The sequence below is a fragment of the Rhea pennata genome, chromosome 5 (assembly GCF_028389875.1).
Source record: "Rhea pennata isolate bPtePen1 chromosome 5, bPtePen1.pri, whole genome shotgun sequence".
NCBI lineage: Eukaryota > Metazoa > Chordata > Aves > Rheiformes > Rheidae > Rhea > Rhea pennata.
The window spans coordinates 56,592,514-56,615,227 of NC_084667.1; the positions used below are offsets into that span (position 1 = coordinate 56,592,514).

Genomic DNA, 22,714 nt, shown 5'->3' on the forward strand with positions numbered 1-22,714 from the left:
GCTCCACAGTGACAGCCACAGTAGCTGATTCACAGAACTGTACCAACAAGACTCCTACTCTCCCTGCAAATGGCAATGACCTGAAGCTGTCATTATTCTAAAATTCTAGGTGTTACTGAAATACAATTCCCATCCCACTACCCAGAGGTGAGACTATACGAACAGGCAATCTAGACTCCTCGGACAATGCCAACAGACAAAACTGAAGGTCAGTAACTTCCACTCAGCGTAATTAAAATTTGGGAAAGCTCTGGGAGCTGGAAGAGTTTTCAGAACAGACAGAGCATCCCTTTTCAATGCTCTCTAAGCACAGAGGTGTTTCAGTTTCCAGTGTCTTAACCTGAGACTCCCCTGTCTGTGCAGATGAAGACATGAATGCAACGTGGTGGTGAGGGGGGGAACCTATTTCAGCTGCTCAGGAGAACCCAAGTACTGAAGACATAACAACAGCCTGGGCTGCTAAATAAAAGGTCAAGCTCTCCAAGGACATTGTGGGATCGTTTCCATCACTGACACCCAGACATTGTACCAGCCAGCCTGCAGTCCTCAGCAGTATATTGCTTACAGGCAGCTCAGATTCAGCACCCATGCCTGAGATGTTGTCTGATCGACAGCAAGGCTGAGCCAGTCTGGAAGATGCTGGCTATGGGAATGATGAAGCCTTCTTGGCTTCCTCCTACTTGCCCTGGAGCCTATTCCTGCTCATTGCACTGGAGCAGCAGGTCCCATAGGACTGTGTGTGGTTAGCTCCCTCTCAAATCTCCTAAGAGTTCGAGGCTGGGACAATTGCCCTTCCCTCACCTTTCTGAAGAAGATAGTGAACCTCGGAGGACCCAAGTGAGAGATCACTCACTCCAAGTGATTTTGTTATGGGGTACATGGAGTCAGGAAGGTTGACTAGTGTGCTATTAATTAAATCTAACATAAGCATGCCTGCCCACTGTCACACCTTTACTTGCAATGGCCAGGGTTTTATAGGTCAGAACTAACCCCCCTGGGACTTCTTTTCATGGATATTTGGTAGCTACTGCACACCACCAGAGCAAATCTGTAATTCACTTTCAGCATGATGCACCACTGACCAAACAGACAGTAATTCCACTCACATAGCAATTCTGAGTGTCTTTCAATTCTGTGGCTTGAGTATACTGGTGTCCACCATCCACGATCCATTCAAAACAAAAGTTATTTAATTAACTGGGGTATGTCAGGGCCACAGAGAGATGGAGTGATGCTTATGTACAAACTTAATGACAGTGAGGGATGTACTGGAGCAACCAAACTCCCAAACTGCTCCCAAACTGTTGCACAGAAAGTGACAATGATGAAACCCTGAGCAGATGTGACAGTTTGGAGCAGATTTCAATTGTGGGCCATCACTCATAAGAAAGAAGCCTATACACACAGAAAGAATGATTTCTCACAGACTTATGCCTGCTGTCAAAAAATGGCTGCAGAGAAAGTCGGGTATTTCTAACTGTCCACATGGAGATGCCTGAGATATTTGAAGGAATCTGCATGGATTTGCGATCATTATCCTTTATCACAGAAATGGTATCATATGTCAATCCCCAAAACAAAAGGCTTTTGGGTAAGATTAAATAAATAAGTGACTATTTAAGTTGTCCAGACGGTATGGATTCGGATCCAGAATTGCTCTGGTACTGCCTCTCAAACATCCTTCCCCAGAGAAGGCAGAATACAACCAGGGTAACAGATGAAGGTGTCACACCACAGCTGGGCCTCTGGATAAACATTCACATGAGGTGCCACATCTGCCTTGAGCAAGGATGGAAAGCAGTTACAACTGGCCAGGAATGGATCCAGCAGGCATCTGCAGAGTTACAAACAGAGAAGGCTCCCAATCCAGACACATCTTTTCCATGGACAGCAGCCAACTGGGTCCCAGTCTAACTCACAAGATAGCCACAAAATTGTGCGCAGCAGTGTTTCTTGGGGCAAGCAGCCCAGGCCAATCAAGTATCCCCTACCTGAAACCACACTGAAGATCAAAAATCTGAGCACATAAGAAGGGAAGGAAAATCTTAAGTCACCTGTACAGACATATTTTTCCAAGGATAAGGCTCACACCCCTGTGCCCTCCTTATATTTATCTATAGTAAGTCTCCTGACTACTACAGGGGGAACAAAGTTAGAAAAGAGGATATTTAGCCAAAGCCTTCTGTTTTGTTTACATGGTTTTGTCTAGTTTTCTGATTGGAGGTTCTCAATTCATTCTGCAATTCATTAGGGACAGAAAGGCTCTATATTTTCCTAAAGTTGGATTTTTATTAAGGGAATCTTTCTTAAATTATTACATTTCCCCTCTTCTACTAATCTAAGAGGAATGCTAAACCTACTGAATGACTTTGACCCAAGTAGCTAACCAAAATAGTCCTATACCATTTGTAGAGCTGCAGACTGTGGGCTTTGGACACAGAGCAGAAGATCCCAAAAGGCAGCGAGCACCCAAAGCTGTGCCCCCAGCAGGTCTTTGCTCGAGTTCGTAACAGCGGTAGCCAGCTCGTGGCAGGACACCACGGACTGTATATACGCTCTTCCTGCAATCTGGAACATGATGTCACCGAGCAAATGTCATGTCCCAGGCACTTAGGTAAACATCTGGCAGATAGTCATCTGGCATTGTTCATTCTCCTCAGGCATACTTAGCATGGTAATGACCGTGTATCGCTGGGCTGCAAGGAGGTGCACCGTGGACAGCAGCACAATATTTACTTTTCATAAGAGTATTCTCTGACTTCAATCAAGATTCTGCTGTCACTTGAGAAGAAGCAAAGCAGGCAGATCTTAGGAAACATAAACTTCATCTGTGATACAGAAAAAATGAATCACAAGTCCTAAGAACTTAATCACTATAGAAATCTGGACTATGCACTGTTAGATACTTGGCAGAACAGCCTTCATCTCATCCATGGCGAGCTTTTTGACAATAGACATAAAAACAAATGTTCATAAAGAAGGAGCAGCAGGTTTAAAAGGACTAAATCTTCCACAACAGTGACCACCAGTTATCTGAAAAACCTGAGCAGGGAAATTAATGATCTAAAGATTTCACAGGTAAAGATCAGTATTTCTACCCATTCTCTAAAGAGTTATAAATTCTTTGTTGGGTTTATTTTCTTAAGTAGGCCCACCATTTTACACATTGATTTCAGGGCCAAAACTTCAGCTGCGAAAGCTGCAGGCCCTCCAGGCAGGCCCGATGTCTAGGAAACCTATGGCTCTTTTCTGTATCGACACACAGGGTAAGCAAACAGCTCTTACATTTTGCATGGCATCTTGATACTGCGGCAGTGAAGACAGCTGTGACTCAGAGTGGTACGGGGATAACCCTTTTCTGAGAGTCCTCAAATCCCCAGTGCTGGACTGCTGCAAAGAAAAGACAGAAAATAAGACAGTCCATATTAACAAGAAGGAGGAAAGTTGTGCCCGTTCTGCTTAAAACACTGTATTAGCTTTCCCCATGACCACTTCTGTACTGTGGTCTGTTCCCATAACAACTTCCCCCTGCAACAGCAGTTAAAGTGGCCATTGTATTAAAATGCTTTTCCCGTCCTTAACATCTGGAAAAAAGATTTGCAAGTAGTTGGAGATGAAACTGTCAAGATCTACTCCATTAAATGATACGCTGAGAAGGCATTTTTATTTTACCAAAGGTCATACAAGTCAGTTAAAAACATTTGTTAAGATGTAAATGGTAACATTATTTTCAGACTCCAGATAAAAGTAAAATCAGTGAAAGAAATCCACCAAGAGACATTTTCTAGATCTTCTTTTTAAATCAGTGTTGGCTATTCCAATCACAGGCATGTGGAAAGAAGTAAGCATTTGTAAACACTGCTACTGTCATTCACTTAAACTTGCAAAATGTTTGTGAAAGTAACAGTTTCTTGTTGGCTTATATATTTTCATCCACCCACATGTTCTAAACAAATCATATAGACAAACTGTAATCTATACAACTCTGCAAACCATATGGATAAATGTAATCAACTGTCTGCAAGCAAAGGAACAAACACAACCACGTTGGTCACTGAGTATTACCAGAGGGCTGAATAACCTTCTCAGGAGAAAGTTTCTGCCTTGTGTTATTAGTTCTCTCACTCTGTGATTCTGAAACAGTGTTAGAATCAGAAGTGTTTTTCATTTATAGTAGTACACTCATAAAAAGCCAATATATATGTAGCCAAAATCAAGGATCATGGGGAAGAATTATATCTTTTTATTACCAATAAACATGCTCATTAACTTTACATATTTTAAGAAGATCAAGCAATGCACTGTATTCTACTTTAAAACTATAAAATCATGACCTTTTAGATATTTATGCTCCACTGAGACTTTTGACTTGCATTCGCTGCAGAAATGATGTTTTCCACTTCAGAAAAACCAAAGAAAAACCACTGCTGCAATAAAATTTAATGGAATGCCTCATACACCAGTTCAACTGTATGTGAAAAAAATCCTCAGTAACCTCAAAGGCCTGACCAAAACCAAGACCTTTAGAGACTGTGGCTGTTGCACAGATCTGTGGAAATGTGGGAACTTCATTTCCATCTCTTGCTCCCATTTTACAGAGAAGAATTTGGTGCTCTCAGAGCAGATACATCATTTTCTATCAACATCGAGAACATTTTCTTGTAGCTACGTGGTCTGTTTAGGGTATCTTCGGTATCTTCCAAAATGTTGTATTCTTAGGAAATAACATCTAGTGTGATCCAGTGATCTCACAAGCATTATAGCACACTCACCCTATCAACTTTCCTTTTACAAGCTGTGAAAAAAAATGGCCAGTTTTCAAGAAAGTCATCACAAGAAATGAATGCTAGTTCTGTATCACCTCATTTACTGGGAACTGTTCTTTTTCACATAGAGTCAAGTGACATGGCATGATTTTAGCATATTGGATGGCTAAGTTTCCCTTGAATTTACAAGGTAGCATCAGAGAAGATTATGGTCTATGTTGCTTTTTCATTTCACACTGGAGAGTCAGACAAAAAGGTCTGAAGCAAGAGCTACATACCTCCTCCTGCAGTTAAAAAGTGGCCGGGTGCAAACCTGTGTTTCCTTCAACCTGCCCAGGAGGTAAACACTTTCAAAGGAGGGTTAGAAGTTTGCAAAGAAAAATGATGACTAGCCCTTTTAATTTACTGGCAGTGTGCCAGGCACATGATGTGTAGGGGGTTTTTGGTGGTTACATGGAAAGGATTTTGCCCTGGCTGGTTAACCTTCCACTGCCCTGCTGCATGCAAGCTGCAGCCTCTTCTTCACTTACTGCACAGGTACCGGGAGACAGCAACCTTTCGGAGAGGTCCCAGCACTACGCTATCCACTCCATTAGTTCGTCTGTTCAGGGGAAGATGCACCCTTCTCTCACATCTGTGATAAATGGGCACTTCCATGGGCAAGGGAAAATCAGAAGAAAACAACACAGCAAAAATGCAAGGTTTTTGCTTTGTGCTGGAGACCCCAGATGTCATCAATGTCCTCCAGCTCTGCTCCAGAAGGAGGCATATGTCGTCTGGGAGTTTTGCAAACTGCACTGAGACATGTCAACATGCCATGTTGCTATGGGGAAGCAGTGTAAGTTGTACTGGTAGAAAGCAAGAATACCTTGTCCACCAAAGAAATTAAGGCAGCCTCACCTAGGCCTGATCAGTACACAATATTGTAGAACTGCAGCTACAGATATGTTAGATAAAACTGATTTAACTGTTCTAGACTCCTGCTGGAGGAGGAGCCTGCATTAATTTCAATTTGATTTAAATTGTTTCAAGTTGTGTTGATAAATATACAGATATAATCAAAACTTTGCTATAACAAGTGCTTATAATGGATTAGTTGAATTGTTTTCTTTTAAATAAATCCCATTTAAGACAGTGCATTTGTGTGTGAGAAGCTTCAGTTGTTTCAGTGATTGCTATTTATGAATCTGACCCAGTGCGCTCAATTTGATGCAGAAGTTCCCACTGAGTTCAATGAACATCAAAACAAGCCCTTAATTAAAGAAAGAAAATGTTAAAAAAAAAAAAAAGAAAGAAAAGAAAGAAAAATGAAAAAAAAGAAAGGGGAAGGGAAAAACGAAAGGAAAAGGGGAGGGGAAGAGAAAGGGGAAGAGGTAGGGGAGATCTTTCCAGAAAAGGGATGAGGTGCTTTAGTAGGGCACAGAGAAAAAGCCTCATCTGCTGTTATTTATGATACTTCTGCCTTGCAAATGACCAAAGAACCACTCTTCCCTACTACTGTCAGTAGAAAACCAGTCCCTTTCAGCGACCCCAAAAGTCTACTCCACCCACACCAGTTTTCCTTCTATAGTTTCCAGAATTTGTTTCAAAATTTAACTTTGTGCACTTGTTTTTTCTAACCTAACAATCACAGTTATGTACTATTTATTAAAAGTAAAGGTCTGATTTTTGCCATAGAAAGAGAACTGCTTTTTCTTCCTTTTTAAAATAGGAACAGTACAGTGACACATATTCATCAGATCTCCCTAAACATTTACACATTCACTGGGCTTTGCTATCAGTGTTAGAGCTAACCAGGAAAAGAAAGTGAATCCCTCATTAAAAAGCAATATGACTAATGATGCATCAGAATGAGTAGCCATTACTCCACTTAAATCTAAATTAAAAAACCTAGTATTTGCATTGTCAATTCACTCACAAAATGAAATCTCTTATTACCTTACCCAATTTTCATTACTGAGATGTAAGCGGATCCCAAATTGCTTTTTTAGGCAGAACGGCATTTAAAAGTACAATCACTGATCATCTCTGTTCATCATCACTGTTGAAGATTATTTCAATTAATGGGCAACATGTCTTTAATAAATTACTCTTCAGGTAAAATCATTTCACATTTCTAGAGTTTCATGGAATTTATTAGCAAAATAATTTTCACTTGATCTGAAACTCTTCATAGGAGAGTTTTAACTGATTTTTTCCTGGGAATGTTTTCTAAGGTGAAGTGCAGAGAGAGAAGGAGAGAGACAGAATGAGATGGAGACTGAGAGAGATCTGAGGAGACTCATATTTAAGTCTGCTTCAGAAGAAAAAAGAAAGACTGGAGTGAAAAGAAGAGAGAGGGAGAGGAGAAGGAAAATAGAAAGAAGAAAGCATCTCCAAACTTTCACAACGGTACAGAAGTGGAAGATCTCACCCAGGTCTAATTCAGTTCCCTTACTTGTAGCATTACCTCCCTTGACAGACCAAAGAGCAGAGAAAACCTGCACACTCAACCCCTTCACCTTAAATAAAACTCTGTGCTACATGTTGCCAACACTGACAGTGCAGCAGCGGTCCCTCACACCCAGTAACTCTTTATCATCTGGCAATAACGATATGACATTATTCACTTCTGAATTTTTCAACAAGGCAGAATTCGAACTGACCTGAGAAGACACCGTGATTGGACCAAAGCTCAAGATCTTTGTCAGTCTCATTATGCAGGAAATGGACCTAAACATGTCCATCCCGAAAGGCAAAGGAGTTTTACCTACTCATATCAGCAAGAAAAGAACAGGACCAACAAATCAGATTTCAGTAAAAATGGACTGTAAACCCAACTTTCCGTCTTCTAGAAACACAAGTAATTTAACTGTTAACATGAGTGGAAAATGAAAAATATTTTCTATAAAAATAATTTATCTTTTAAAATATTTTATATACAAGTTAAGGTTTTAGCGCTTAACCAATTCTAACACTGAATTGGAAAAAAAAAAAAAGCAGACACTTGTATCTGTCAAAGTTTTCTATTCTGCTGGCAGGCAAAAGGAATGGTGGCCTCTGACTTTTTGACCTGATGTGCTGAGTGATTCAATTTGGAAATAACACAAATAACACAAGAAGATGGATGGTGTTTATGGTATTTTAAGGTCAAGGTACTACAAAGAAACATTTATTTTCCTTTCTGTTTCTGTCCAGTAAAGCCCGATCAGTGCTATGGCCATGTTGAAACAACTGTGAAGATAAAGTGTTGAAAACTTATAGACAAGTTAGACAAATTATCTTTTCTGTTATGACTTGGTGTTACTTCTGCTGGAAGGGAGAAAAGAAGACAAGGATTTAATTCTTAAGCTCTTTGATGGAACAAAATGGACCATTCTTAACAGAAGTTAAGCACAGAAAGACAGAAATTTACTTGACAGATATTTCCCAGTATTTATGAAAGAGATTAGCAAACCTACAGAACCCTTCCAATTAGCATTATGTTCTAAAGTAACAGAGGAAAATTAAAAAATGGTACTCTCAGCTTCCTGAAATTCACAAAGTAGCATTCAAAGCAGGGTTATATAAGTAGCCTTTGACTGAAAACACGGTTTTCTCCTCTGACGTAAGTTATAGCAGCTAAAGTCTGTACAGACGTTACAGACGTAAAAAAAAACAATTAATCACAAATGATCAGTTTGACTCGGTGCCCTATGGAAACATTAGAGCCTTTGCTGAGAGTAACAGCTTCACTTTCCCCCCAGACTGCGGTGTCCCCTTGGAGCAACTGAGGTGTTCGACCACAGGCATCCACTGCAGGTGCTACTGGAGCATCCAGGACACCCGCGGAGGCTTAGCACAAGCAGACAGGAGAGTCACATCCCACCGGTGCACGGCCGGAGGTCCCGAGGGACAGCCCAGGAGGCACCTGAGGACTACACCTGAGCACTGGAGTTGCTCTTCTCGTCACCTTTCCAAAATTCATTTTTAACTTTCCGCATGGTGAAAGCTTCCTATCCTGATGCACATGCCATGCAGAACAAAATCAAGTACCAGCTTTCTGAAGGCCTGGATGCCTAGGAGGTATTTTCCAATGGCAATCGCTTTTTGTTTACCTCTGGGGAGTCTCTTTATAAAAAAATGTATATTGAACTAAGAGAGGAATCCACTATGCACCAGTCACTGAGATCAGACTTTCCGGAAGATTTGAGCTTTGAAGACTATGATCTGCTCCATTTTTCTACCACGCAGACCCCTGGCACTGAGTTCAAGAGTCGGCAGGTTACATGCCGCACTGCTGTGGTAGGCCCATCACTTGAACCAAGACTTGGTGGCTTTTCTGCACAGCAGAGCCTGTTGTTACCACCTAAATCACAGTTATTTCCTTGAGCACATTGTTCAGCACAGATAGAGTCATCTGCAAGAGCAGGAGATACACAGGATTCTGAACCCGGCAGTCTAAAACACATTTTCAATGATACAAGGCTACCACTTAATTTTATTAACACCATTCCTGCTATTTGACATGATTTTAGAAGAAATTATGTATCTTAACATGAAATACAGCTAGATGGAAAGGAATACTGCAATCAACTCTATATTGCCAATAAAAAATACCTTTATTAACACCCACTGAAAAGATTCTCTCTGGACAAATGAGCCACACCAACACCCAGCCCTTAGAGAAACAAGCAATTTCCATTTTTTTAGTGGCTACTCTGTTGTCTACAAAACACAGGATTTCCTTTAGCTGTGATTAAAACACTGAAACTAGAGAAACTGGTCGTAAACAATATGGCATTGGCATCCTACCCTGATAATGTAAGCCCAGAAGGAACTTGTACAATTTGGGGAATTCTCTGTGTGAAAATATTTCATTCACTGAATTTTCTAGTTTCAACTCCTAAATCTCAGATATCAGATGGAAAACTCTGCTGTGGCCTTGGCTTTTGTTTATATGTTTTTGTGAGGAGAAGTAAAAAAGTTTTATCTCAGTTCACTAGATCAGGCTGTCTTCATGTTTATGGACTGTTATACTGCCCGCTACTTGAATCACTTCCCTGTTCCTGCAGTATAAATACTTAAAACCTACTGGCAATAATTTTCTGCATTGTAATTGTTCTAGTAATTGAAACTGCCTCAATTTTGACACTCAAGAACCCATTGTTTGCAACTGGGTAATTAAATGGAAGGTTTAGTCTAAAATCTTTTACCGTTATTCCAAACAACATGCTGGTCCTGCAGCAATTTAGCTAGAAGTATCAACTTCTTATGCACGCAAATGGTTTTGATTTGAAGTCAGTCAAAACTCAGATTTTACTAACAAATGTCTTTTGCACAAATACAGAATAGAAATCAAAAATAATTAGAGGCATTTTTAATATATTCAGATGATTAAAAAATGGAAATTGCCAACATTAGCATGTGAAAGAGCAAGCAATCAGAGCCCCAAACAACCAGCACCAATATTAAAACGCAGTCCCTAGATCCAAAAAGCTGTTTGTGGATGCATTAGCACTCTCTACCTTACTGAAATTTCGTGGCAAGCTGTTGCAGTCAGTCAGCTAGAAGGGAACAGAAGAACATTATACAATTGGAAACTTAATGGAAAAATGACATTTCATCACTTGGATAAATTTTATCTTTACTATAGACGATCAAAATAAGCTGGTCTGGCATGTAGCATTTGACAAGATAATGTTAATATCAACATTTGAACTTCTTTTTCCTATGTTAATGAATGAAGTCTTGCAGAACCTGTTATTCTCGCATAAACATTAATACCTTACTACCTCAATTTTGTGCATGGTGACCCAAGATACAGTTGACTAAACTGAATCACCTCACTCTTCTTCATAACTCCTTGTATTTTATGACAGCCTCTAAAGTCAATGGCACTATCAGACCATACTAGCCTGTAGGAATGATCTGGCCCAAGATTCGTTTAGCAATGCCAGCTGAGTAACTCTTCATTCACTGAGGTAAATCAGAGCAGAAACACATCTTAAATTACATGAACGGGATGCTCACTACGTCAGCAAGGATTTGGGAATTGAACATACTATTGCTGCCTCTCCTTCGTGGCTCTGAATAGAAAATAGGGCATGATATTTTGTGCCACACATCCAAGAGACTCAGCACAGAAAACACAACTCCGATGAACGACTGAGTGACCTCATCTGATCTGACAACGCTAACAGCTAATTGTATCTGCATTAAAACTGGACTCTCGCGGATGCATCGGACAAATACAATACGATGTGCCTACTTTCCACAGCTCTGGTACGGACACCACCGCAACAGACCCACGTTTCCCCGCACCTCACACTATAGCCCTTTCAGACACCCTTACGCTCAGGTGAACATCTCCTACCACAGGACTATGCGCAAAGGTTGCCTGTCTATCTCACCGATCAGTGTTTTAGGATCTCAGGCACTGGGAAGTTGAGGAATCTGCAATTTCACTCTGTGAAGCTAATTAATAATTGAATTAAGGTTCAGTAATTGCAGTTATCGCTACAAGACACTTTCAAGTAAAAATAATCTCAGCGAAGTACACATCTGACTTTAAGTATATGTGAAGAATCCCATCAGCTTCGATAGGATTTATCAGCCATGCTGAAAATTACACACATGAGAGTGCAGTAAAAATCAAAAGTATTTGATTTTTAAGGATCCCTGCAAATGAGAAAAAGTTAAGGGATGAATTAAAACTATTTAATATCTTCTACGTCATGAAATAATACTAATGTGCTGTAAGAGGAGATATCAAATTGCTTTACATAGGCTCATATCCCTGATGTACACAGAGAGAAACTGCTGGTGTACAGCTGGCCAGAGATCACTCCTCAGGCTAGCAGCAAAAGCCTTAAGCAAACCAAGGTCTACACCTGATCTCCTAGTTCCCGCTCCAGCGTTCAACCAGCAGGTCACAAGTATAACCTTAGTTAATTTTGTCAATAAGACGTCAAAAGCCACTTTCAGTTATTTATATGGAATTTAAAGTGATACGGCCTTGAGAACGAGCCCAGAGCCCTCACACAACAGTCAGTACAGAGCGCTTTAAGGATGTGTTTAGCTGGGTCTCAGCCACTGACAAACACAGCGAGGAAGAAACTCTCCCACCGCTCCGTATCTGTCAAAAGCATGGGAGACCTGAGCCACGACTGGAGATTTCAGAACTGCCTCTCCTCTGACCTTCGCCTCCTATCCGGAGTTGCACACATAAAAATTGAAGGGACAAAGCAGCAGATTTCATCTGGTCATAATGGTGAAAATGGAAAGCTTACACTCTAGGAAAGGCTTGATAAATAGCAGGAAACAGTCAGTAAGATGCTAAGCAGATTCTGCCATGTAAAACTACTGTTGGAAAAATATTTTTATTAGTAGCTCAGTGGGGTATAGGCAATAAAAGTAGTGCAAATTTCAAATTTCTCCATTCTCTGTAGTAACAGAGATAGAGAACTTTAATTCATTGTTAACATTCAAGAATGGCTGTATATTTTACCTCTTGTTTTAGACCAGCAGAGAAGGATCAACCCTGTAACTCATGGGACACTGAGATAATCAGCTCGAACCAAATTGCAGTGTACAATTATAATCACGCAATTGGCAGGCTTTGCTCAAGAGAGAATACGGGCTGAAGCAGCTGAGATCTAGACTGTGCAGTCTACAGCCCAAATAGAAATTCAACTCAATAGGTAACAAAGCCAAACAGAGCTACAACCACTAACATTCTGTATAGCCTGCATCTGGTCTGCAGCTCGTATGTCTCGAGTTTGAGAGCGTCAGACTGATGGAGCGCATCTATGGCTCATTAGTCAGCATCAAAATCAGTATCTTCATTAGCGATGCCAATAGAGAAGCTAAGGAATGCCGCCCCAATTCCACACGACAAGTAGACGTGGATCTGGCATTAACCACATGAATAAACTTATTGTACCATGTCCTGGAGTCACCTTTCCCTGTTTTCATCTTTCAACAGTACTCCAGTCAAGAAGGCCAAATGGGACCCTCACACCCACTATCACAAACTCAACTAAAGCAATGCAGCTGGGCTCCTCTCAAATCACTCTCCACGTCCGGTAAAGTGAGTGAGCTAGGAATGAGGAAGACAAAGGTCTGAATCCCCTTGTCATAAATCAGAAAAGATTCCCACGGGCTTTAACTAACACTGGGACCAAACTGGCTGAGGATATTGATGGCCTTCTCTCTCTTCTTCTGAACAATGCTCAAGGCAGGATGTAAACTCAGACCCTTGACGTCCTCAGGACCACTCTAGATTCACTGCTGAACCAAGACCTGAATAGGTAGGAAGAATCAGTTGGAGCCAGATTGATTTTGACACAATAGTTTGAATATTCTTTGAAAGTTTCCTACATTGATTTAGATGTACAGTTTGAGCTTTATGAAAAGCAAAACAAACCTGAAAATTTTGTTGCAAACATTGTTTTGGCTAAAGCCTCTGTTTTCCAGAAGCTCTGAAAGATTAATAACTATCCACACTTCCCCAAGTTGTCTTCAGATAGCAGGCACTGAATTTTTCTCGAGGTAGTCTTGGATTTGAACTTACCGTAAAAGTCTGTCTTCAAGCCTCTCTAGCTATTGCTTAGTTTCTCTCCGAATACATTTTTCAGTCCTTCTTAGATAGATTGATCACAAAGAAACTGTGCACTTTGAACTTATGCACATATTATAAAGACATTAAATATTGTCACTTTATAGCTTAATGTAACTGTAACTAACAGCTTTTTTCCTTGTCCTCATAAACAGAAAAAATGTGCCATCTATCAAAATTATTATAAAGTTGGTTAAGCACAGGATATGACTAATCCTGCATTTCACAGCCGGAGGTTAAACTGAGCCTCATTAAACCCAATGATCCTGCTCTCCCACAACAGAAGTAAATAGGGCACGAAGATCTGTGTGTGTGTTTGTGTATATGTATCTATGTCTTGTACTCATGCTCTTTCACACAGAAATTCAACTCCTGTTCTTCTAAAATTTTAAGTACAGTTGCAAAAGATCACATGATTATTTCACATTTATAAGATTCAACAAACAATTTATGCTTTTGTCTATCTTTTATTCGCCTTTTGGATTCAAAGCTTTTTGACTCATATTCCAAGTTTTTCTAGTAACACAATTTACATGCATCAGGTGATATCTCATAAAATCACTTAATGCCACAGGTTACAATTCAAAAACTCACAGGACAGATGATAAAGCTTTCATTAAAAGTTGCAAAAGTTTGCTTCTGCCACTGATTCTGTTTTTTCAGAAGTGCCCCTATCCATGAATGGAAGGCAAATGTGAATAGAATATTTATTTTCACAGGTAGCAGTCCAAGAACCTGATGTCCAATGTCAACAGAATGAATTCCATTGTCTTAAACATTTTGAAAATATTTTGGATGAAAGCCTGAGATATCTTTGAATTGTTCTTGTAAAATTGTATACCTCTGACTTTGGAAAAAATTAAAAATATTTTATTCAATAAATACATATTGTTTATTTAAATCTCAAGTCCACTTACTTGACAGCAAATTGGTCGTATCAGTCAGCCTGGTCATTCTAATTCATGAAAGGGACTCAAATGAAACACACTCACAAAGAGACTGGTTTTCCATGCTGCCTTTTCATGAAGCTTCCCCTATGACAGCTGAGGAAGTTAGATTTGAGGGGATCCTGTCAAAATGTCTTGCATTTATGCATGTAATTAATGCAATGCAATTAGAAGCCTAAGTCGAATTTTGGAGAATGCAATAGAGGAAGTCTCATGAAAATGTGGTTCAGTGTGAGCTATACTGCAAAATCCATGGAATACTGCAGAAAGTCTCACTAACTTCAAATTAATCTCTGGCTGAGGTCCCAAATATGCATCTTCGTTTTGCTTAATTAAAGTCGATAAGCAGCTAAACATTTAAATGGTGTGTAACAACAGTAATATAGCAACTTAGGGCATGTCCTCTTCAGTATTTTGAATTTAAATGGAAATGAATTGGAAACCTTTCTTGCCTGAGTCACTCTCTGTTACAAAAAAACTCTATTCCCATTATGAGGCTTTAAATTAAAGCAATTATATTTATCTTCCTCATATGCAAACAATAGGTAGACTTCGGGGAAATAAGACAGGTTTGTAATTTTGTTCCACTTGTGGTATACGCATGTGACACTCCTGGCACAACAGGACTACTGGGCTGCAATTCAAAGGCCCAAATGCTAAGACCTGATATCAACTCTGAGAGCTGAGAGGCAAATGCACAAGCAGGAACTGCTAATGGCTGACTTGGCACAGAAGTGACTAGTATTACAATAATAGAAGAAATTGCACTCAAACCGTCTTGCAGCCAGCCAACCCGTTGTGCGCAATTTTTTTTCTCCTCTAGCCTACCTTTTTCAGGAAAGATCAAACTCCCTGCTAAACTGCATTTACATCTTTGTTCATTGCAACATGAAAGATTCTCAGGCTCTCTTAAATCCAGGGGTCCATTTTTTCTCATTTTTAGAGCAATATGCTACCAAATGCCTGTTGAGTATCTGTTTGTGCCAAGCACATGTTTGCAGTAAGATGACTTTCAGCAGTCTGTAGATCACCTCACCAAGAACCCATAAGGAAGCTCCTAACTTGAAAACCTCAGCTCTGTCTTAATAGCAGCATTTACAGATATTCTTTACTAACATTCTTCTATCTGTATAGCTTCAGCTTTACCAGAAGGCCTTTTAAATCAGAATTTGCATACCAATAAGAATAAGCACAGTTTCCAAAGTGGTTTGTTTGTTTGTTTGTTTAATGAAAAAAATCTTGTAGGGATACTCGAAATCCCAATCACCTAGTAGGCAGATGCTGAAGTGTTGTGAAGTGCTGGTAACTCTGAAGTGTATTTGGTGATTTAACTGAACACTCAAATGTTCCCGTTAACTCCCAAGGGCTGTCCCCTCTCTAGAGAAGAATTCTTCATCTTTCTGCTCCCCAAAAGGGGCCCTGAAAATTTCCTTAAAAGATATATCATGATTTCATTGTCAAACTTTTTGTTATCTCAGAATCTTGCTGCCTGTTCAACACATCTGCTCCGCTCAAATCTAGGCTTTTTGAACCAAAGGTGTGCAGCATGCTCTGGGCATCTCTGAGCAGCACGATTCCTCTGGTACATCTGTTCCGAAGGGGAAAAATAGACTAGGCTTAGCAGAGACTTCAAAAAAAAAGAAGTCTTGTCAGCCAGCCTATGATACCCAGCACTTTAATACGAGAAGTGAGAAGAAGGTGATGAGTCCATGAATCCTTTAAACTTCAGCCTTATTTAAACGTGTCTAATGCTTGCCATTATACATAAAGATTTGAAAATGTGTAATATTGTGAACAATGGCCAGAAGTTTGTCACTGATATTATCACTGAAATGTATGCATTATTAATAAAACTAACCAGAAATGGCTTTTGGAACTCCTGAAGCACTCCTGAAGACATGGGTTTCTCTAATTTTGAGAGAAAGGGGTGTTCCTACATATTCCTTTATAGTTAAAGGGGCAGTCTGAGATGACTTAAAGGGTCTACTTTTTACTTAGACACTTTCAGCTCAGAGGAAGAGAAAGCAAATGCAACCTCTCATCTCAGGTGTTACATTCCAATAATATGGAAAGTACCCTCTTCTGGTTATCTCATCGCAAAAGAAAGGTTAACCCCAACTTGACAGTGCATTCTCCACAATGGTATAGAGAAAAAACATCGTTTCTTCCATATCATGTGGGGTGGATTAAATCAATGCGTACAGTATAATTTAGTGTACTTGTTTCCCAGAGAATTTAAGACTATAAGTGATGCCTGTAAAGCCCTCCAAAGCCAACACCCAACATTCCTTAGAGCTTACGTTAGTGTTCTTTACACCTTGACTAAAACTTCAGAAAATAAAGTTGTCAATTAAGCCTACACACCAGAAACATATTTGGATTTCACCTCTCCTGTAACAGGAATTTGGAAACAAACCAAGGATTTACGTTGCACCTTGCTACATAAAAACCAGCCAACTACTGAGAGGTTGCAAGAATTCAGGCTGCTGTCTCTCCTCAGAAACTCAGCGTGTGCCTCTGCCCTTAGTTGGTCATATGCTTAGAGGACAAAAGCCAATTACACTTGTGAGAGAGGCTGACACTGTCAACCCTAGGACTGTGAGGTCCCATCTGCACTGTGTCATCTTTGCCAATGTGGTTACACCATAGAAACCTATTAGCATAGATAAGCATGCACTGACAGACATTATTTGATAGCATCAATCGCTTACAGCATCTCTCTAAAACAATACAAACTAGGGCAACAAAAGCTGTGTTTTGTCAGAATTGCTACCAGGGATTTTGCCAGCCCAGCGATGTCATCCAAGAGCATGACTTTCTAGATAACACTGCCACGCTGGCAAAACAATATAGTACAAATCTGAGTCAAAGGAAGGTATAAAAGCAGGAGCAGTGTCTCCTCAGAAGAGAGGATGCAAACAGCAATGATTATTGACAGGTTAGGAAAGGCCAAAGGAGCTCAGTTCCCAACTGGAAATAAACAGTTTCTACACTAACTGCTTGCCTTACAGCATCTCCAAACCTAATGCTGGAAAGAGATGCTAATTCTGGTGAGTGGAGACTATGCTGAGGTGGATGTATGGAAGGAAAGAAATGATCCTAATAGGAAAAAGAAGGCAAAACCAAAAAATCCATATAGGGCTGGCATAAATAACATCCATTTCTCCATTTGCTTTCATCTCACTCTAAAGTGAGGCTCATGGGATGGTAGCTCTTGATCCAACAGGGAAAAGCTCTTTCCATTAATCTGTTCAAATGAGTCACCAGTAAAAGAGAAGCACGAATCACAGCACACTCGCCCTGCTGGCAGCATGTACAGCGCAAAGCAGCAGCCCCAGCACGACTGGCACACTCTTGCCTCTCCCACTGAGCATTTGTTTCAATGTGCTCAAAGAAAAAGGAGATGTCAGGATGCACATTTAGAAGTGCACATTTAGGAGCCTTGCATTAACTTAATTTTGTGCCTGAAGGTGGCACAAGGGCACTCATCACGTCTCAGCATAGCCTCACATCCCAGACACACAAAGATACAGGAACAAATCTTGCTCAGGATGCACTAGCTAGCAAAGGGGCATTGTGTCACTGGCCACTGTAATATAAATCCTCCTATAAAGCTTGCAGTATCATTTGCAGCACCAGTCTTCTCAGGTTTCTCGGGATGAAGCGCTATTTCAGCTCTGTTTAGCACTTGGAAAGAAGCCAGGAAGACTTCCATAACCACCTCTGATTTGTTAATCCCTTAATGCACAGGCACTGTTTGTTACTTAGGACGTCAGGTTTCATCGCTCCTCAGCACTGTGGTGATAGAACTTCTTGACATTAGGCTGCAAATATTATTGCAATGTCAATACACCCAGGGAGAAAGCCAAGCTGAGTTAAAATGTGACTTTGGTGTTGACAAGCAAGTTTGGCATTGTAGAGTACATGCTGCCAGGATTACCTGGAAACTTTAAAAAACAGTAGAAAGTTATCTAGGATCCTTTTTGACTAGCATCTCTTCCAGACATAAACATGGTAAGAGCTAAACACTTTACAATGAAATGAAGTAAGAAAGAATGCAGTAAGTGGATTATACTTTTTCAGGAAAGTACCAGGGACAAAGTGTACGTAGATGTTGGTATCTGTACATACAAAGATTTTCCTTATCTTGCTCCTATCTTTTGCTATAGATTGTGGACTCCAGTAGAAAACGAGCTTAAATTTGATAAGCTTTATACTGAGTGTTAAAAGAGGAACTTTCCAAAACTAGGTTTGTAGGATCACAAATCTGGAGGAGATGCCTGTACTCCTAGCACCCAAAGAGTGGCAGCTTCAGCATTTCTTGTGTTAGCCTAAACAGCTAAGTGCTTCTGGTAAAAAAAAAAAGGCACTTCATAAGCACAATCGAAAGTGGGTTGGATTCTGGTATTTTTGGAGAGTCGTTAAGACATCACACAGGGACTGACAGAACATCGGCATCTGCCTGGAGTCAGTGGCTAGTGCTGCTAAGAAGGTTGCTGACCCTCTCCAGAGGACAGAGCTACTTTAGGATCATTTCTCTCCTTCCTGAATCTGAACTTTTGTAGTAACACAACCTGGAAAGTGTGGATAATTGAAAGCAGTTTGTGAGCTCTGAGGAAAACGCATGGCCTCCTCACCTGCGACAAAATGAAGGCAGAAGGTCCGACAGGCAGGGCTGCTTCAGGCAATGAGGAGCCCAATTCCCTGCCCCAGGGTGAACCCTGAGCAGGCGATTTGAGGGTAGACTGTCCATGTTGGCAAAGAGTGACTGCATCATGATCATTTCCCTCTCCTCCAGCTGAAGCGAGCAAAGTTTTCAGCTAAGAGCTTTACTTTTCAACCTTCATCAGCCAGCAAGTGACTGCCTGGGCTGGTAGCAACAGAGACTGACATCCACCCACCCCTGGAAGAGCAGGACTTGAAGGGTTGGGTTTTTTCTTGTATTTTGCTAACTCAGAGACAAACACATTGAAAAGGAGGATGGTGTCTTCAGCTCCAGCCCTGCACAAGGCTTATGTACACTAAGAAAAACTGGCCTTTACCTGGAAGCCTCATGCTAATGACTGCAATGTGTCTGGGCATCTTTTTAGTCTGCCTACTTTTCACCCATGAATTACCGATCACTTTTTCCACCTCGTAGAGGCAGACCCAAGCGAGCAAAGCACTCGCTGCTACATGGCTCGCAAACGGCAGGACGAAGTCAGGCCAAGGGCATATTGAGCAGGGAGCCGGTTCCCAAATCCATGCGAGTCTCCTAGCAACTGGCCACCCTGCGCAGCAGAGCCCATCTGTTTATCAATATTTCCAATGAAACCGTCTCGAGGTTTAAACTGCCACCAGCTAATTTATGGGCTGGGAGAAAAAGAGAGAGAGTTAAAATTAAATTAGGAATTGATTAATACTTGACGCCACTTGGTAGCTGTTTGAGTTGAGCGCCTTTTGGGGGTTTTAACTCTTTGGTGTTCTATGAGTTCTGTTTGATGACTTAACAAGCCCACTCAAAACTTGGGGTAATTTTTAAAAAGCTCCCAGTTGGGTCAGAAGGTGGAGTTCAGTTAAAAGAAAGGTTTAACAAATTATTTTATTGAAAGTCCAGTAAGCATATAGCCTTCTCATCCATTTTACTTTTTTAAAGGAATGCTTTAGAAATAAAACAGAAGAAACAAGAAGTGATACTGGACAACTCTATTTTCAGACTCAGTGAAATGAAAAGAATAGCATAATATAATTTCGGGAAAAAAGTGCGTGTTTTTTTTTTTTTTTTTTTTTTTAAGAATTTAGGAATTGTTTTACTCTCACTCTTATTGCTGGAAAGAACTTGTAACAAAATGATTCTGAAACTCAGCACTTGAAGCAAGAATCAAAGTTCAGATAAAGAGAAAGTTAAAAATGCCAGGGAGAAAGAACAGTATAATAGTGAAAAGACACAAAGAACAAGAGAAAGGGTAGCTCTTCTGATGGTTTAAATGGATGGAGTTTCATTGATTTCAGCAAAGCTGCCCCTGTTTACAGCAAGCACTTTGTTTTATGTGGGATCCTGAGGATATACCAGACAGAATGGTTGCTTTCTTACCCACCATTTGACATTCCTGTATATAGATAGGTAAGCACAATAAATGATCAAAAGCCCAGTGGCACGTAGAGCAGACTTTGAAGGACAGATGCAAGCAAAAAGTGTCAGTTTTGAAAAGGTCTGTTCTGTTTTAAGCAAGATCACAAATAAAATCTAGGAGCCAGCACTGCACAAAACTATTCCCAAGGCTGTCCCTTTACTACAGTCTCATCATTCGACAACATGAAAGAAAATGCAAATGGGCAAGCAAGACAAAATCCTAGAGCAAGGACACAGGCAGCGTTGGACTGTACCACCCTCACTGAGCAACAGCAGCTGCTCACCAAGGAGTTGTGCACAGACACATGGATGCAGACACACTGCACACACCCTCGCTCCTCTGTACATGTCTCCTTCTGCGGGCACAAGCCCTCCTCCCTCCAGCTCCTGCCCCCCAGGAGCAGACATTTTTTGGCTCACCACTTCAGCAACAGCAGCACCCATCCTTTGTGCACATCCATGCACATTTCCATCTTTGCCTCGCTCCCAAACACACATGAACATGGACCCTAACAGGGAGTTGACTGTTTATTTTTTTCTACATGCAATTTTGAGGCAGCATTACTCTAAGAAGTGTGTAAGAAAACACAGCCCAGTTCCATCAGCAGCGTTTGACATGAAGGCCCGTTGTGCTCTCACCCTCTCGAGAAGTCCACTGAAGCCCTAGTGAATTCAAGTGGGCAGAAAGACACACTATGTGGAAATAGGGGAACAGAGCCTAAGGCCACATTAATATCTATTTGACAAAAGACAAAAAAAAACCTACCTGAGAGAGAAGCTTGTTGTCATCCTCCAGCAGTTTCACTTTTGTTTCAAGTTGCCTGATATAGTTGGAAGACGAATCTTTAGGAAAAAGAGAAAAAATATGTTTAAGCTTCATGTTTTATAGATTAGTACTGTCAGACAGCGATACATTTTGCCACTCTGCGGAAGAGGAGATAGGGAAAGAGCTAATTACTACAAATTCAAATCTAAAGGGTGGGGAGGGGATTCTGCCAAAAGCTTTTGCACTAAGGAGCTGAAATTCAGTAGCAGCAGTATTTTCTATGAATTCATACCAGCCCTACTCAGTCAGGTGGGGGGGGGGAAGAGAAAAGGAAGGTGAAGTTGCAATGTTCTGTTCCTTTTTTTTTTTTTTTATTAAAGTAGTTTCTGAAGCTTGAAAGACATTCATATTCACCTAAAACACAGCAAAATACTCAACAACAGAAGATATTTCCTTTTAGGTTCAAATAAACTACCCTCTCCCCTTCACTTTCAAACACAGCTGACAAACTCCTAGAGCTAAGCATGGTTCTACAAAGAGGTCACGGTCAGAACTCCCACCACCACGAAAGAGGGAATGAAGTACACAGACAGACCACGAAGCTGAAGCACACACACAGACTGACGTATTACAACACAACCACCTATCAATGAGACCTGCTTTTTTTCTAGAGGAAGTATGCAACACTAGACAGCAAAATACTGGGGCAATAAAATACAGTATGACCTCACATAAAATGATAATATTCAACTTGAAGTAATTTAACGGCCAGTTTACCACTGCAATAAGATAGCAACACCAGATAGGGAGACCTAGTAGAGAAGATATCCTGCCAGAGCGCTCTGTGGGTGGCTCATCACTGTCCAAAACATCTGGATTTTGTTTCGAAATATGCTTTGAAGCAACACATTTGCAAATGTCACAAGGAAGAAATTAAAAGGAACCTGGGAAAACCTTTTAACCATCTTCATCATAGTTTAACGGTTTGCAATAGCTCCTTCCATCCATCAGTATGTTTTTAAAATGTCTTTTCCACTTGCAGTTTTGGTAGTGGACTCTGTGAATTGTTTCACGAGGGGGAGAAGAAGAAGCTTTGCAGCTAAAGCATATGAAAAAACCTGAGCAACTTCTGCACTGCCAAAAGCACTTCATATAATGGAGTTACATTTTACTGCATTTTATTTATTATGGAATGGCTGCAAAGCCATTATTCAACCACAGGACTTCACACTGAAACCAAGCATTCACACCAGTGTGCATTGCTGATACCCAGCATCGGTCAGGATTAGCCCATTATGGTTAGCAGACAACGTTAGCTAAGTTTTCACACACACACACAATCACATGCACATATGCATATATGCATTACTTGGAAGGTTTAAGTTGGCACTGTGCTAAACAGCTTATCATTCCCTTTGCCAGCACCTGCCAAACACCCTCAGCACAACCCTGACTTCTGTTCCTTGGATAGTCTTTGGGCAGTTCTGCAGAAGAGCTAGCATGCAAGCTACAGCTAACCACTTCTAGTGCTTTCACCATTCAAGA

At 40.6% G+C, this 22,714-nt stretch overlaps 1 protein-coding gene across 2 annotated transcripts in view; it reads right to left on the reverse strand.

Moving 5' to 3' along the window:
• The window catches only part of CCDC85C (coiled-coil domain containing 85C), a 115,578-nt gene that overhangs the window by 25,097 nt on the left and 67,767 nt on the right, over nucleotides 1–22,714 (reverse strand). For both annotated transcript variants that reach the window (XM_062576814.1, XM_062576813.1), the window contains exons 2-3: nucleotides 21,170–21,246; nucleotides 3,286–3,390 (exon numbers count right to left, since the gene is read on the reverse strand). In XM_062576814.1, coding sequence (XP_062432798.1) covers nucleotides 3,286–3,390; nucleotides 21,170–21,246 — 182 coding nt within the window. The remainder of the gene's footprint in view (nucleotides 1–3,285; nucleotides 3,391–21,169; nucleotides 21,247–22,714) is intronic.